General features: G+C 49.4%; 1 protein-coding gene across 5 annotated transcripts in view; it reads left to right on the top strand.

The window, feature by feature from the left end:
* The window catches only part of tns2a (tensin 2a), a 74,938-nt gene that overhangs the window by 11,726 nt on the left and 47,034 nt on the right, over positions 1 to 16,178 (top strand). For 4 of the 5 annotated variants that reach the window (XM_015344213.2, XM_069185049.1, XM_006629365.3 and 1 more), the window contains exon 2: positions 16,038 to 16,143. In XM_015344213.2, the coding sequence (XP_015199699.2) occupies positions 16,038 to 16,143 (106 nt within the window). Of the gene's footprint in view, positions 1 to 849; positions 1,187 to 16,037; positions 16,144 to 16,178 lie in introns of those variants that run through there. The other variant, XM_069185269.1, reaches the window with a different exon arrangement.

The following is a 16,178-nucleotide window of genomic DNA, read 5'->3' on the forward strand; positions in this document are numbered from 1 at the left end:
TTAACACCAGGAGTATCTCAGAAAGTAAATCGAGCCTGGATGCAGGACTGCTTTCACTGTGGGAAACGGCACATCCCGGGGACCTCTTTCAGATAATTCCCAAAGAGGCTCATAAGAGCAGCCAGCATGTTTAGTACATGGTCATCTAAACTCTCTAGATTAAAGGTCTTGGTACAAACCTGTAATTTGAGTTGATGACAGAAGAAAGACGGAGCTGTGTTAACTTTGTGACAAGGAACAGCAAGAATCAATTTACTCCCCCTCCCCCCCCCCAAAAAAAAAGAAAAAGACATTATGCTGAAAGAGTTTAACGTAGTCCACAGTTAAAAATGTGCAACTGGCAAAGATTTTGTGTATAATATCGACAACCCGTCTCGCTGAAAATTTGAGAACCGTTTGGAAGAAAAAAGCATTGAATATTTGGGGCGCGGCATCCTTTTCAAGTTGGCATTTGTACCGTTTTGAAACCGGAGGTTTAATTTCTCTGTGGAAAAGCACCGCATTGATAATGTTACATTACTTGACGTCAGTTGTATGAACTTATTCTAACCTTTATAAGCTAAGGGAAAAAAAAACAAATATCAGATATGCTGGTTACCGCACGTTTCACCGTCGTTAAATATTTGTTTCTGAAGTACAACAACGAAAATTATCTTATTCATTAGGTTGGCTGTCGCATCCGATCTGACAACACATTTCCATGACTTTAATCTCCATCCTTCTGGAAACACTAAACAGTATGGGAGGGGGCGCTTTTGAAAAAGCGATTTAAGAGTGCGAATGCCACGCATTTCTTTAAACCAATCAGAGTGCAGGAACCCCACCCACTTACTCCAAGACCCGCCTTTCCACCAATGTGACCCGCCCCTATTCCTGACTTTATCCAATTGAGAACGAAGTCTCGCACTGAGTCACGACCCTCTGGCAGAATTCTTCTCTCTCGTCCCCGCCCCTTGTCCCAGGATTGTGACCAATCAGACTGCCCGAAACGTTCCGATGTCCCCGCCCCTGTCCCCGCCCTTGCTTGGCCCCTCCCACCACAGTCCAGGGAAACTTCGCAAAACAACTTCGCCGTGGATTCGCGTGCGGTGGGAATTGAGTGAGCAGAAATATCCCTTTGGAATGTAAAAAGCAAAACAAAAAAGTGGATTTTGTTGACGAAGTTCCCTCCATAGACATGAGTAAGGTAGGGAGTGAATATTATCTCGTCATATGAACGGTTTCTAATTACAGTTCTTTGAAATTATACTTGATGTAATTTAGAATTTATATAATAAATTGTGGACCCCCCAGGAAACGCGTTTTGTTCCGTTTCTGTGTTTGTTTCAGCGTGTTTAAAATGTTTTATATGCTGAAGGGACGATATTGGATTATCCTGTGTAGCGTCATTTCGCGCTAAGTGAAATGCGCTGCAATTGAATAACTGCTTTCCGTCCGAATCGCTGTAATAACCCCTATATCTAAAATTGGTATATTTTTCTCCGTAACAGTATACTACGAAGTTGTCATTAACAGTGATTCATATATATTCTATTACTTTTCCTGTTAACGTGTCTGAGGAGCAAATTAATTCATTAGCCTGTGACTGCAAAGACCACTTTCTAGCCGGTCAAGTCAGCTGAGCTGAGCAGCTGCTGGTTCTGTAAAAGTGACATTTTAGCTTTTCGCTACACAAAGTCTTGTGTGCCGATGTAGTGTTTACGCAGTCCACGTTTCGTCCTGGCGCTGCGTGGGCTGTTTACAGTAAACTGGGATAACGTCTCTCCCGGTCAACTCTATCAGGAGGAACAAGGCAATTTTCAGCGCTCTGTTTCTTTTTGTAAACATTACGACAGATATCGAAAATGTCAGGATAGAAAGTGACAGTTGGGGGAAAAAATGGTTTAAACATAGCGATTTTTTTTCCTTCAGGTGGTGGTCTTTTGTGTGGTCGTGTTTTTTTTTTTACTCCAAATTCAGTTCACCGGGCAGTAGCCATTTTTAGCGATCAGATGGGCGAAAATCTTGGCTTTCAAGCATTGCGAATCCCATCATCGCCTTTTCATACTTTTTTTGTTGTTGTTGTTGCTGCTGTAGGTGAGTGAGGTGTCGTCATTAAAAAAAAAAAGCCAAGCTTTAAGAGGGTACACACCTCGGATACAGCAGGTATCAAATAACCTCCTCCTCTAGGTGTTCGGAAACTTGACCAGAAACTTACTGCGTCACCGCTCAGGTCCAGCTAGATGTTCCCCTCAGATGTCATACTTGCATGGAACTGGACCGTTTTTACATTTCCTGTGGGGTATTTTGTTTTGTAACTTAATTCTAGAAGCTTATTTTTTCCCCCGGATCTCCTGTTTTTATTCGGCGGTTTCTGCTACGTTTCTGTTTATTGACTGCGCCCCCCGCACGCTGGGCTTTAACCAGGGTGGGAGGGGGGTACAATGAGACGGTCCCTTAGGAAAACACAGGGCAGCAGAGCCCCAAACCCCCTTTCGGAACCGAGGTTCGTCGCATTTGCAGTGAACGTACCGTCCATCTGTTGTTTCAGTTCATTGCGATGTCGTAGTTAACCGTTATGAAAAAAAAAACGTGCTCATTTTAAATTTGGATATGAAGTATTCTTTCTGTTAGTGCTAAACCAAAAGAATAGGTGGCATTTGTCCCATTTATAGCTCTGGAAGAAGTGCGTTGCAGCCGCGGTGCGGGGCGGAGTGTGTCGGCCAGGTACCGATTCCCCAGCGCTGAAAGATTCGCCGATTTGCTGTTTTCTGCACGGATGCTCAGAGTTTTACTCGGAGCAGTTGATCTCTTGGCGACAGCTTGGGTTGGCGCTCGAGTTTAGACGCGAATAAAACACGGCTTCAAGATCGGACGACGGCAGGAAATTTTAATTTCGCCAGTTTATAGGAACGTAAGCGAGTCAGGCGCGCGCTCTTGTCCCATGGGGATGGCAATGGAAACCGCGGGGTGGAGAAGCGCCTGGAGAAATCGGACTCTGATCCGCGATTTGTAGCTTTGACTTCACTGATGACCCCGTTGCCTGTATTTGTTTGTTGACTGTTTAGCCAGTCTCCCCTCTGCCTCTCCGATTTTAGCACCGCGCTTTAAGATTGAACCAAACCCTTCGACTCTGCCCTGACACACACACACGCACACCCCGGTCCGCTTCCCTCCGTGCAGTCTGTCCTGGAGGTGGGTGAGTTTAGAAAGACAGCGAGGTGATCGAGGCTTAAACCTCAAGCACAGCATCAACAGCCTGTATTGATTAACCAGCCGTTTCTGCGAAGCAGAAAGAAAGATGGTTCAGGCTGATCTCTCCGATGCTCTCAAGGGGCTTCAAGTTATCTAATCTCTGAGGTTTCTGCAGGCCAATCTGACCCTGTGATCCTGCCCGGTTAGAGGCCCTGCAGGAGATGGCCTGTAGGATAGGGAGGGAAAGTTTTTATTTAGCAGTGCTGTGGAAAACCTAAATTATCACAAACATGTGTGGCAGGCTCTCGTGGAGCAACGTTATGAATGATTTCTCTGCCTGATCTGCCGGTGTCCCTGGCTGCTGTGTGGTGATCCAGGAGAGCTGGCCCCTTTTCAGAACTCCACGAGAAAAAGGGTTAAAGAATCCCCCTCCCCCCACCCCCACCAGTCTTGTGAAACCTTGCAAGCTGAGGTTGGAGTCAGAGAGCGAGAATCCGGCTCGGCAGCGCGGGGAAGTGGGAGTGAGTCGTTTTCTGGGAAGAGGAACGCATGAAGGAAAGGGCAGCGCAGGCGTTTCTGTCCCAGCTCTGAGATAAGGCCCCCCCTCAGGTCCCCCCACCCCCCGAGCCTGCTGGATGTCCGCTTGCTGGGGACAGGCAGGAGGGCGAGGAACACGTTGCCCTGCGCCCCAGAATCGAAGCGGGGATCCCTGTGGGTAGGAGGGCAGACGGGATGTGGAAGAGCTCCCAGCGGAGCCCATGAGCAGAGCGCTAGGCAAGCACTGTGGGAGAGTGTGCGTCTCTGTAGGGCCCTGCAGCACTGGTGATGGCCACTGTACCAACTCTCCCTCGCCTGTAGCCAAGCCCTCCCTGATAGTCTTCTAGCCAGCGTCTTCCCAGTTTTTCAGAGTTTCAGGAACCCGGGATGCTAAAAAGCGAAGGAATCCAGATATCATTGGACAACGTTGGTTTTCACACCAGCACAACGGAAACTAACCTCAAAATACCCGCCAGCTCTTTCAGTCCCCACTGGCTCATTCCCCCGGTTTTGTTTTGCCAAGATGTAGCCTTTTTCCTTATCAGTGCGACTTCCGAAACGCCTCCTCCCAGGTCTTCCGAGCAGAGGCGAGCCGGCGATGGCGTTGATGAAGTCGGCCGGGGTCCCGCTGGGGGATGCCTGTCCAGCTCTGTCCAGAGAGAGCGGGAGAGCTGTGGACCACAGCGCTTGTCCCCGTCGGAGGTTCACACAGCGGGACTGTCCTGCAGCTCTGAGCATCGCCTTCCAGAGGAGGCCGCCTGCTTGTGAGCCGTGTGCACAGGACTGACAGTCTCAGGCGGCTCCTGTCGTCCCCACATTATTCAACACAATTCGGGCTTTCAGCCTGTGGTGGCTCTTTCGCACGATGTAGGCCAAACTGGGTATAAAAGGCTGGACACTAAAAATCAAGACTTGCAGTGTATAGCAGCAGAAAGTGAACAAGACAGGGCAAAACACACACGTGTAACAGCACTTGTTTAAAGGGGTGTAAACTCGTAGTCCTGTGGGAATCGTGCTCTAGAGAGGTTTAAAAGCTCATGTAGACTCGCAGGTTCTGTAAGGCTTGAATTAAAATTCAATACTGGAGGTTCTTTTTTCATTTGTGTTGGGCTTTTCATCCCAAAGCATGCCAAAGCACTTTATATACCAGAGGACACCTGGGAGTGCGATATTAGGGTCGTAATATCCAGCACACGCCCTCTGACCTGCCGTGTGTTGCTCTCCAGAGCTCACATCGTTGAAAGGCATAAGCAAAGCCGATTTCCTGCAACCCATTAAAGTTTCATCTGGAGGAGCGCAGGGGCCTCGGTAAGAGCTCCGAAGTGGCACAGGGGAGCAATGATTTTTGTAAGAGGTCTTGCCTCTATATAGGATTAAAGGTCTCCTGCAGTGTATTTTTAATCTGTGCTCTATGCCGATGACATCAGTGTTATAAATATCCAGGTTTTGATAACTGGGCTGGAGGGGGACAATGGGTGTTCCGGAACTGTGGCAGGATTCCGGGAACAATAGCCTGGCATTGGAGGATGTGCGAGACTGGGGGGCTGTGTGTGTGGGTGACACATGTACTGGGTAACTGGCAGCCTATCTGTCAGTGGGCCAATCCAGTCTTTACAAGCCTGAGTGACTGCATCTTCAGAATAGTGGTCCTAATAACAGAAGCTGCCCTGGACTTTGATAAATCGCAAAGCTTTTGTCATTATTCCTGGCTGTTCTCTGTGTGCACGCTGGGTGTTAGGTGTGTGTGGTAACATCCATGTGAACTGGATCTGTTTCCCACTAGGCTGGCGTTATCCCAGTGTGGCCGCGCCTGTCGAACACATGCAACAGGCACAACGTTTCTCAATGTGCAGGTTCTTTTAGTTCACTTAGAAGTTTTAGCATCAGTTGTAAAGCTCAAAATTCAGTTCAGATGCACAAGGACAATGAAAGACGTGTGGTATCTCTTGAGATAACTAGTGTGAGTGGGGACATATTGTAGCTTGAAAAATTAATAAAATAACTTGTTGCAGAACTTCGATGACGTTATGGAGAAAATGCAAAGGATGTGATATAGATTTTGGGGTTTTAATCCACAGGCTACAAGCAGTTTAAGAAATGTTCTCCTGCTGGAAGGAGCTTGTGATTCGAACTCGAAAATGGTGCATTTCGCACGCAGAGCCGTGAACTGTCTTTGACACTTCAGAGTGGATCAGCCGGAGGACGACCTCAGAGCCAGAGCCAAAAGACACATTCTGTAATCCTGCTGGAACTGGGCACCTCATTCCAGTCCGGCTGCAGCCTGGAGGAGAGGTGGTGTTGGTCTCCCGTCAGTCAGGCCACAAACTGATGGTAATGAGCAGTAGCTAACACTTTCTCCTTAACTGACGGTTCGTAATCAAACAACATGGAAATGGCCAACACCGAGAAGAAAAAAACACTTTGTTGAAAACATACCAGTGATATTCTCGTTGCCAAGTAACATCTGTGGAATGAACAGAGGAATAATTGCATGTTTGCTTTGAAGGAGCTCTACTTAATTAAAAAAGGCAGAGAAAATGAACCTGTTAAACAGAGAAATAGGCTAATCACAGGTGCATAGAAGTGGGAATGTAAAGGCTAAGGCACTGGAACAGCAGTATTTAATCTCCACACTATGTAATTAAAGATCTTGCTGGCTTGTTATTACCATTATATCTTAGTGATTCGGTGGCGACTTCAAACATAAGCGAATTAGAAAGGTAATGAGGAGGCCGTTCAGCTGATCTGCCCTTGGTAGTTTTTAGCTGACTGATCCAAGGATCTCATCCTGCTGATTATTGAAAGATATCTGGGCATCGGCTTCAACTACACGTCTGGGTAACTTGTTCCACTCTCCCCCCACGCTTTGTGTAAGGATGTGGCCTCCTGTTCTTGTTTTAAAATGCAGTTACCCCTAGTTTCTACTTTTGTTCTCTGATTTGTGTCTCATTGTTCATTTTAAAGAAGGTCTCTGGGCTGCCTCTGAGGACTTTGAATCCTGTCTGTCTCTGGTGCTGGGCTGATACTCCAGAGCACTAGTATGGAGCAGTGGCTGGAAAGGGTGTAGCTCTGAGCTGCAGCCTGTTACTGGGCACAGACCATGCTGTGTGCGGCGCAGGCGGCCTTGCAGGGGACAGGGTTAAGTGCGAGAGGGCGGGAAAAAAAGCGCCCTGCCAGGAAGTACGTGCTGCCTGCGCCCCGAGGAGCACTGAGCTCAGTCTTGGAACAGTGCGTCTCTCTGTTTAGAGTCCCACCCCTGTGGGAGCTGGGTGTCCCGCAGGGGAGAGGCTGACGATCGTATGCCCACGCGCGGGCGCCAACCCTTCGAAAGAGATCGGGGGGGGCACCTCGGGGCTTTCCTTTTCAACCTGTGGAAATCTGACAGGCGCCCCTCTCATTCAAGTTTTCCAGATCCACATCAAGTTAACTTCAGTGAGGTTCGGAAGTACTGAGGGTATTGGAGAACTCGGCACTAAACCTGCCTCCTCTTATCCCGGCATGCTCGGGAAGAGGATATCGGCCAGCAGGACAGCTGATCGCTTTGTTTTAGCTGTTGCAACCTACGGGGTCTGGTGTACACTGTTCTGATGAAGCTCTGGAACACCTGTTAGCAGCCATGCTTATGTGGATAAGAGGACAAGGGGACAAAATGGCCAGAGTCTGATGATTGATTGTGTAAGGAGTGCTTGAAACTCGTATAAGAATACAGTGAGTAGTCTCAGGGTGCTGTTCAGAGGGTAGTGTCATTTGCTTAAAACACATGCTACTCTACAGAAGCATGTAGTGAAAAGCTGCATATAGCATTTAGTCATGCTGAGTTTCCTAGAAGGGGGTGGGCTGGTGATTGGGATGATGTTGTTGGAGGAGGGTTATATGAGGGGAAGGAAAGTCAGAGAGCCCCAAGGAGAGAGGGCTCCCCTCTGCATCCCTGAAAGACACCTTAGCTTCGCACCAGCCCAGCTCTTCTTTGCTTGGGCCGGGATCACAGCGCTTGTTGTTGTCTTTTACAAGTTGACATAAGAAAGAAGGATTGCATCAGTGCAAATCGTGGAACTTGATCCTTAAACAAGCAAGCTTGCTCCCAGGGAACCCCCGATTCTCTGCAGTGCGGCTGTGTGTTAGGGCACCGGACAGGAGGAAGAAGAGGAGGCGCCTTTTCCTCGCTAACTCGCCCTTCTGCCACTGTGCTCCTGCTGTATACACAGGCAGCTGGGCGCTGGCCCCAACCTCGCATTTACAGTCGCTTTTATTTGTCTTGGTTCTATTTTTGAGCTGATTCTGGAGGAGGTGGGCGGCGGTGTGGGATGGGGAGGGGGGTACAGCGTGTTTGTGTGTGTTGGGGTGGGGGGAGGGGCGTTGATTTTCCTCCTCAATGCCCACTCTGTTCTCTTCTTGGGTGGTGGCACATTTTTATTTTTTTTCAGGAAAAGGCCTGGCTGTTTTTTTGGGAGGGGAGTATGGAGGCATCCTGGTTTTCGTGTCGAAAGGCTGAAAGGGGAGAACAGGTCTCTGTTGACGCCTTACACTGACGTGGTTCGGGACAGTGGCTGGCCGGCCGCTCGGTTTGTGCCCACGGGGCTCAGTATGGAGGTGCTATGTGGGCAGCCTGACGTGTGCCTGATGGGGGTGTGATGGCTGGCGTGGTGTCGAATGGCAGTCTTGATCGGCTTTGGATTGTGGTCGCTGCTCCTGTTTTGTCGGTGCCCTCACAGAAAACAAGGTAAGAAGCCAGCCACTAGTTAACAGCCATCTGAGTGTTACTTTTAGGGTTTGAAAAACTGAGAGACCTGTGAGCTAGGAGTGGGAGGAAAAACAATATTTTGAATAACGTGGTCTTCGTTTATGGGAATATGTTACTTTATTTTAGGCTGCTTCTTTGTGACTTTAGGAAACTGTGCTTCAGACAGATGGCAAGTATTTTGTGAATGAAGATAAAATAAGTCAGTCCATCCTGATGTGGAATTTTATTGCAAATGTGTGCACCTTTTTAAGCAAAAGCCGCCCTACTCATCTTGGAGGGTTTAGAGAAACTTTTATGTGCAAGCACAAGGGTGGCATCTTTTATCAGTGAGACTAGTTTCCATTTCCTTGTTATTAGCTGCAGTCAGAAACGGGAGGAAAAAACTGCTGGTGTTCAGACTGACGCTTCAGCAGGTGGGTCGCAGTTTCACTGCTCCCTCGCTTTGCATTTAGTCTGCACTATACGAAGGACATGAACTGCCCCGGCTTCCGCGTGCATGTGAAATCTCAGCTGTCTTGTCTTTCACTGCGGATTCGCGTCGAGTGATGCGCTGAGTTTCGGAGAGCCATGCGCTCTGCTCCGAGAGGACTGTGCTTTCAGGGCACCAAGGTAACGGCGATGACGATGAGCGCTCGTCGGCGCCAGCTGTCCAAACGGAAACCTCTGTGGGGCTGTAGTTCTCCAGGTCCGTTACCGCGGGCAGAGGAAGAAGAAACAGTTGCCCTGGAGGAGGCTTTGGGAAGAGGCAGGAGGAGGAGGGGGTCCAGCTCGCGCCCAGTGGCTTTAATAAGGCCTTGCGCACCTGGAGTACTGACACTGAAGGGAGCCGGGGGTGACTGGCACCTGCCCTGTGGATTTTGGCAGGAAATGAGCAGAAAAGTGCGGCGGAGAGCCAGGTTAATTAAATAACAACAATAACCATGAAGGTCTGTTAATAACAGTCAGAGGTCTGTTAATACAGAACAGCAGGCTTGGGTAAGTGCTCCGAATGGGTCAGAAATGAAAAGCTAACAAGTGGGACGCTCAGGAGGGGATCGCACTTCAGCGCTGGTCCTTTTCTCTGCAGTTTTCTGGAGGTTAGTTCTAGGGAGATCTTTTTTTGTCCTCCAGCCCCTGGGTTTTACTCGGAATCGACAAGAATCCGGGGCTGGTTGGCGACACTGGAGAGCACCAAGTCTCGGAACGTCGGGAGCTGTGGAGCTCGTTGTTCCTGCCGCTTTGTGCCGTCGTGACACGAGATCCTCTGGGATCCCATGTGATTTGCCTCTGGACTTGTCAAAGGATCCTGGAGGAGAGTTCCTCACCCCTCGGAGAAGGGGGAAGGGGTGGGCGGCGGGCCGCTCTCAAGACTGTTTGGTTTGGGGTGCCAGTTCCAGCCTCCCTGGCCTGGTGGCGGCCGGAAGGGATGTTAGCCCGTAGCCCAGCTGCCAGTGTTCCTCCCCGGCATGGGCACTGCTCGATCAGACCTGCAGCCTCCTGACCCTCGGCACCAGTCACAGGCTTGACGCCCCTGGGTCACACCGAGCGCGTGGCTGCTGCGTGAGTCAGGCCGGACTTTGCCTGACGTTGTGAGTCACTCGGCTGGGATCGTTCAGGGAAAAGGTTTGGGAAGGCTCCTGGGATAAAAATAGCCCTGTACTAATGACAGGATAAGCAGGTCAGGCCCAGCAGCTTCCCTTTGTTTGCACGCCTTTGTTTTTTTTAAACGGGCCAGTAGTGGCTATTGCAGAACGGTCTGCCTTAGCTTCTTGCTCACAGGGTTGTCAGAGAGTGCGAGAGATTGCAGAGTCTCCAGACCAGTACAGAAGTGTTGGGAATGCTTTCCATCCTGTTGTGTTGCCTTTTGCAAAACGTGGGTTTTGCAACACACTGAGTCATTGGCTGGCTGGTGATTTGCTGCTGTAGCTGTCCTGTTGCAGGTCCACCTGGGTCTTGTGTGTGAGCGTGTGTGTTGCGTTCGTTATCCGTGACTCACGACACAGGCCTGGAGACAGTGCAGGTTAGTATACTATGTTGTCTGGCAGAAGCCCATTGTGGTGCTGGGGGAAGAGGTGGGTGGTGCAGCCCAAGCCTTTCTGGGTTATTGTGCAAGCCTCTTTGTCTGCTCAGGTACAGTGTGGGTGATGGTAAAAGCAGCAATGCACGCGAGTCTCCGGCTCCCGCGACAGATGCCCGCGGCGGAACCTGTGCTCGGACGCTCGCAGAGTTGGATGACTAAAGAAAGGAAATGTCAACGCTGTGACCCAGGCAGCGCAGCGGTGAAAGGATTTTGTCTGGGTGCTGGGTTTCCCTGACGTGCTTGGGTGCTAGCGTTTCCCTGCTGCTGTGATCCCATAGGCCAGGCCCCGCCGCCTGTGGCAGCGTCATTACTGGGCTGGTGATGGCACTTGCAGGAGCCCATGGAGGGCAGCGGGCGCGTGATGGGGAGGGTAGTGTTGGTGGGTTTGCGATCGATCTGGAGGCATACAGGAGACGCGCCATGACGAGGCTAACATCAGCCTCTGGTTGAGCCACAGCGCTGCAAGTGAATCGATTTGCCAACACACTTCCCACAGCTGTAGCGCCGGAATGAGGCCTGGATTCCTATGACAACTTGGCACTGCCTGACGGTACTTGGCTCAAGGCTTCCTCTGGCACAGGAAATGACAACAAGCAGTTGGCCACCAAGGCCACCTTAATGCTGCCAGATCCTTGAATTCAATTAATTGTCTACTAAAAACACAATTACGAAGGCAAGTTCCTAAGGGGAATTGATTCAATGGTCTGGTATGTGACTACACTCACTTTTAAACTGTAAACAATACCGTGACGATGGAATGCAGAGTTCGGATTGTTAATCAAGCGCCTGTTAATCATTGTCTTGGAGGTCAGATTCACGGATGATGAAATGCCAAAGATCCATGCTGCGTCTCGCTCAGTTTTGTTTTGATCACACTTTCCTGATGCTTGACACTCTGCGCGCAGCAGTGTCAGGAAAAATACAGATCGATGAGGTCGCTGAGGGTTTGCAAGAAGGGGTTTTCGAATCGGAAAGGCAGGAAATCATGTGGGGCACGAGCCCTGGAGTTCTCTGGTTTTACCCAGCGAGTCTGTGCAGCGTGTGTTTTCTTTCTCTGCATTTCATTTCAGTTCACGCTGAGACAAGAAGCTGGGATTTGTACAACTTGTAGGGGAATCACAGTGGTTGGCTTTTTTATAGCCATTGTGGTGGAAGGCAAAGCTTTGCCACCGTTAAACGTACATATTCTGCATCATATAGAAGTATAAAACCTTTGTGCATAATGTTTATGGAGTTAAAACTGTTTAAGAAAAGCTGAAATTGAATTGTTGAGTGTTTTTCACACATGTTGGCGGGATGTTTTAAATTTAGCCTGGGTTATTTTTTATTTAAGGTCTTGTTTCTGAAGGAAACATTTGACTCCCTCTTTTCTCCAAGTGTCTCCCCCCCCAAAAAAAAAAAAAAACCTCAAATGTAGCTATGGGAACACATTTATTTGGCATTGAAATACTTTGCATTTGGATTAAAAAAATGAAAGTGCCCTTGAATGTGTGCTTCGGCGTCTGTCTCCCGAAGTGACGTGTGTGTGTGTGTGATGACAGCTTGGCCTGTAGGAGAGGGAGGGCAGTGCTGGCACAGGGAGTCTCGCCAGTCTCCGTTCTGCATTGTAGCAGAGTGTGAAATGCAGAAGGAGACTGGCGCTGTTTTTCACCTGCAGAAAGGGAAATGTAGGCCGCGTGGCTTGCAGCGTGCCTCTGGATAAGTCTGGATAATGACAGGGGCTTGCAGCCGTGGAATTAGGAGGGGTACAGATGGGGATGAGGGCTTACTGTGTTTCTCCTACACTGACTGAGCAGCTCTGAGGTGGACAGTACTGATGGTGGGGAATCTGCTCAGGTGTTTGCAGAGCACGGTTCCTCACCCCCGCTGTAGCGTTAAAGTGTGCGAGTTGTCCGTCGACAGCCATGGGGCGGAGTCCTGTCTTGTCAAGGTGGGCGCTGCTGGCCCAGAGATGACGTGGGCAGCGCGGTAACGTAGTGATCTTCCTGGGGCCTGATGCAGATGCTCACGCAGAAGGCGGGTTTATACCGTAGGGCATGGCTGTCTGGTGTCGACAGCATGAGCAATGCTTCCAATTTTACAGCTGCAGAACTGTGGCTTCCTTGTGCAACACTGCGGGCTAAATAAGATAGTCTTGAACTAAAGCACACGCAAGAATGCTAGTCCTGTATTTGTATATACAGTGCAGTCTCTATGTATTTGGACAGTGACACAATTTGTGTTGTTTTGGCTCTGTACTCCAGCACATTGGATTTGAAATGAAAAAATTACTTTGAGGTTACAGTGCAGAATGTCAGCTTTAATTAAAGGGTATTTATGTCTATATTGGGTGAACCATATAGGAATCACAGCCCTTTTTATACATAGTCCCCCATTTCAATGGACCAAAAGTAATTGGACAATTGGCTGTTCAGTTATTTCTTGGCCAGCTGTGTGTTGTTGCATCTTTAGTTCATGCACAAGAGAGCTAACAAAAGGTCTAGAGTTTATTTTTTTGTGTGGCTTTTGCATCTGGAATCTGTTGCTGTTGTCTCTCCACGTGAGGACCACAGAAGTGGCAAGGCCAGTGAAGCGGGCCGTCGTGAGGCTGGAAAATCAGAATAAATCAATCAGAAACATTAGGTGTGTCAAAATCAACTGTTTGGTACATTGTTAAGAAGCAAGAACGCACTGGTGAGCTTAGCAATAGCAAACGACCTGGTAGACCACGGAAGACCATTGTAGTGGATGACCGAAGGATACTTCAAAACGAGAAGAAAAAACCCTTTTTGACTCTTGAACAGATCACGTTATTGATCCAGCATGATGTGGCATCCCTACAGTCAGAGCCCCCCGGCCTGGAGCGCCAGAACCTGACGAGCCCCCTGGCCAGGGACACTTGAAGCTGACGAGCCAGTTATAGCAGCTGCAATTGACAAGACCGCCTCAAAATAATATCATAATATCACATATAATTACAAAATAATTACAGCATGGAAAAAAATAAGTAATCTAAGGTGATACCGTGGGATGTTATACACACAGGTACAAATGTTTTCAGGCTTCTGCAGGGACAGCCCCCCAGGACTTGCACTGAGGACCCCTATCCTGCCATACAGTACTGTCAGTCTCCACTGCACATCTGCTGGGAAGCTCTGTGAAATGGCTTGTGGTCATGACACTGAAAGAGAGGCAGCGTGGGTTCATGGCAGTATAAACAAACTGTGTCTGGTTTTTTGGAGGGAGGTGGGGGTTGTGACGCACACCAGATGGCCTCACGCTGGCATTATGTCACCCACTTACCGGTCTTGGCATGAGGTGACGGGGGGAGGGGGCACAGGAAGGGGGTCATTTAACAGGCATGGCTTAGTCATCCGATTTCCTGTAGGACTCTGTGGCTAGAATTCCAGTCAGTCCATAAGAGACTGTTCTATCTCCCGCGGCATCTGTGTGTCCAGAAGGCCACCTTGGTTCAAGGCATGAGCCTCGCGGGTAGATAGAAAGTAAGCAACGCCCTCGTCGTCATCCTTATCTTCATCGCTGGAATTTGAGCTAACGGGATCAACCAAAGCCTCCTGCAGTCCTGTCCATGCTGGAGGAACCCAGGCAAAAAGACTTTGATTCGCTGTGTTGCTGTGTAACTCGACTTGGCACGCCTTTGCACCTCTTAACTCCTGGGAAGCCTGCAGTGCAGTTTCCCAGCTTGTGCCCTTGGTGTCCGCAGTAATCGGGCTCCTCGTGTTTTGTGTGTGCTGTGCACATGACTGGCTGTCCTCATTTCACAATGAAGCTTCAGGCACATGTGCACAACAGATGAGTAGATGGAAGTCAAAAACAGGTGCCTGAAGGTGGGTTTTGCACCTAATTAAATGTGACATATAGTTTGTTGAGTCTTGCTTGTCAGTGGCAGTCTCATTATAGCCAACACACCTTCATCCTGACAAGTGGCAGCTGAGATCTTCTAGCAGGGAAACTATTTTAAGATGCTGAGAGCAAAAACTCATGTCTACAACCAGTTACCGACTTCTTGCTGGACACTGGTAGGAAATCAGGAGTGTTGTCTGGCACTTCAACTTTTGGTGTTGTTGATCTCTCCCCTGGTTGATTTAGGAGGACACTAAGGTAGCATCTACGGTACGTGTGTTTGTCTGGGGTCATGAGCCTGCACTGAGGTGGCCAGTGCACAGAGGCACACTGTCTAATTAGAGTTTTCCAGCCTTGGAGCATCTGTGCCCAAAACTTTTTCTGTGCAAGGGATTTGTGCAGACTGCGTATGCTGAGGTGACAGTCTTGGTCTTGGGAGATCTCTGAGGCTTTCAGGATTTGATCCAAGCTCACCCTCTCTGGAGCACCTCATGGCTTTGCAGAGCCTTGAGGATCAGGATTGTTCCCTCTAGAAAAGTTCCCATTGTCAGTCATTGTGTGTGTGTTCCTGTGTTCAGATGTGAAGGTATGCATGCATGATACAACGTACAGTAAAAGTGTACTTACACACATAAATCTGAGGTCTGCTTCCCTTTGGTTTTGCTTGAGGAGAGCAAATATCACCCTGCAACTCACTGAAGCTAAGCAGGTGTGAGCCTGGTCAGTACCTGGATGGGAGACCTCCTGGGAAAAACTAAGGTTGCTGCTGGAAGAGGTGTTAGTGGGGCCAGCAGGGGGCGCTCACCCTGCGGTCCATGTGGGTCCCAATGCCCCAGTATAGTGACGGGGACACTATACTGTAAACAGGCGCCATCCTTCGCATGAGATGTAAAACCGAGGTCCTGACTCTCTGTGGTCATTAAAAATCCCAGGGCGCTTCTCGAAAAGAGTAGGGGTGTAACCCCGGTGTCCTGGCCAAATTTCCAATTGGCCCTTACCAATCATGGCCTCCTAATAATCTCCCTCTATGAATTGGCTACATTACTCTGCTCTCCTCCCCACTGATAGCTGATGTGTGGTGAGCGTTCTGGCGCACTATGGCTGCCGTCGCATCATCCAGGTGGATGCTGCACATTGGTGGTGGTGGAGGGGAGTCCCCATTACCTGTAAAGCGCTTTGAGTGGAGTGTCCAGAAAAGCGCTATATAAGTGTAAGCAATTATTATTATTATTATTATTATTATTAAAACCTTCAACACAAGATGCTTTGCTGCACATGTGCTAGAATTCTGCAGCCCTGGTGTATTGAAAACACACTATGTGTTTTCAGAGCAGGTGTGGCTTGTCTTATTGTGGATGCTGCAATAGATGATCAACCTCTCACTGGCTCCGAAACTCGGACTGGCTCAGGGGCTGGGGAACCCCTTGGACCGATACTTTATAACCCCGAATTATTTGAGCTCAGAGCGCATACCAATCCCTGGCCAGCTGTGGAACTTGCTTGGGTTACTCTGTGACCGTGCAGGTGCGGATTAAATGCTTGCAGCCAGTCGCCAAGGAGGGAACAGAAGGCTCTCCCCATGGCTCTCGGCCTGGGCCTGGGCCGCGTGCTTGTGTACTCGCACGGTAGGGGTGGGAGAAGTCCTGCACGCGGTGATTGAGGCTCTGTGTGTTGTCTTGGCAGCCGGGGAAGGTAGAGCCCCACGCCTTCAAGGAGAAGACCTTCAAGAAGAAGCGGCAGTGCAGCGTGTGCAGGCAGCCCGTGGAGAGCCAGGGTTCCTTCTGCCGAGGTGAGGAGCTGACCGCTGTCCCCCCTCCGCTTGGA

The sequence above is a fragment of the Lepisosteus oculatus genome, chromosome 1 (genome assembly GCF_040954835.1).
Source record: "Lepisosteus oculatus isolate fLepOcu1 chromosome 1, fLepOcu1.hap2, whole genome shotgun sequence".
NCBI classification, from domain to species: domain Eukaryota; kingdom Metazoa; phylum Chordata; class Actinopteri; order Semionotiformes; family Lepisosteidae; genus Lepisosteus; species Lepisosteus oculatus.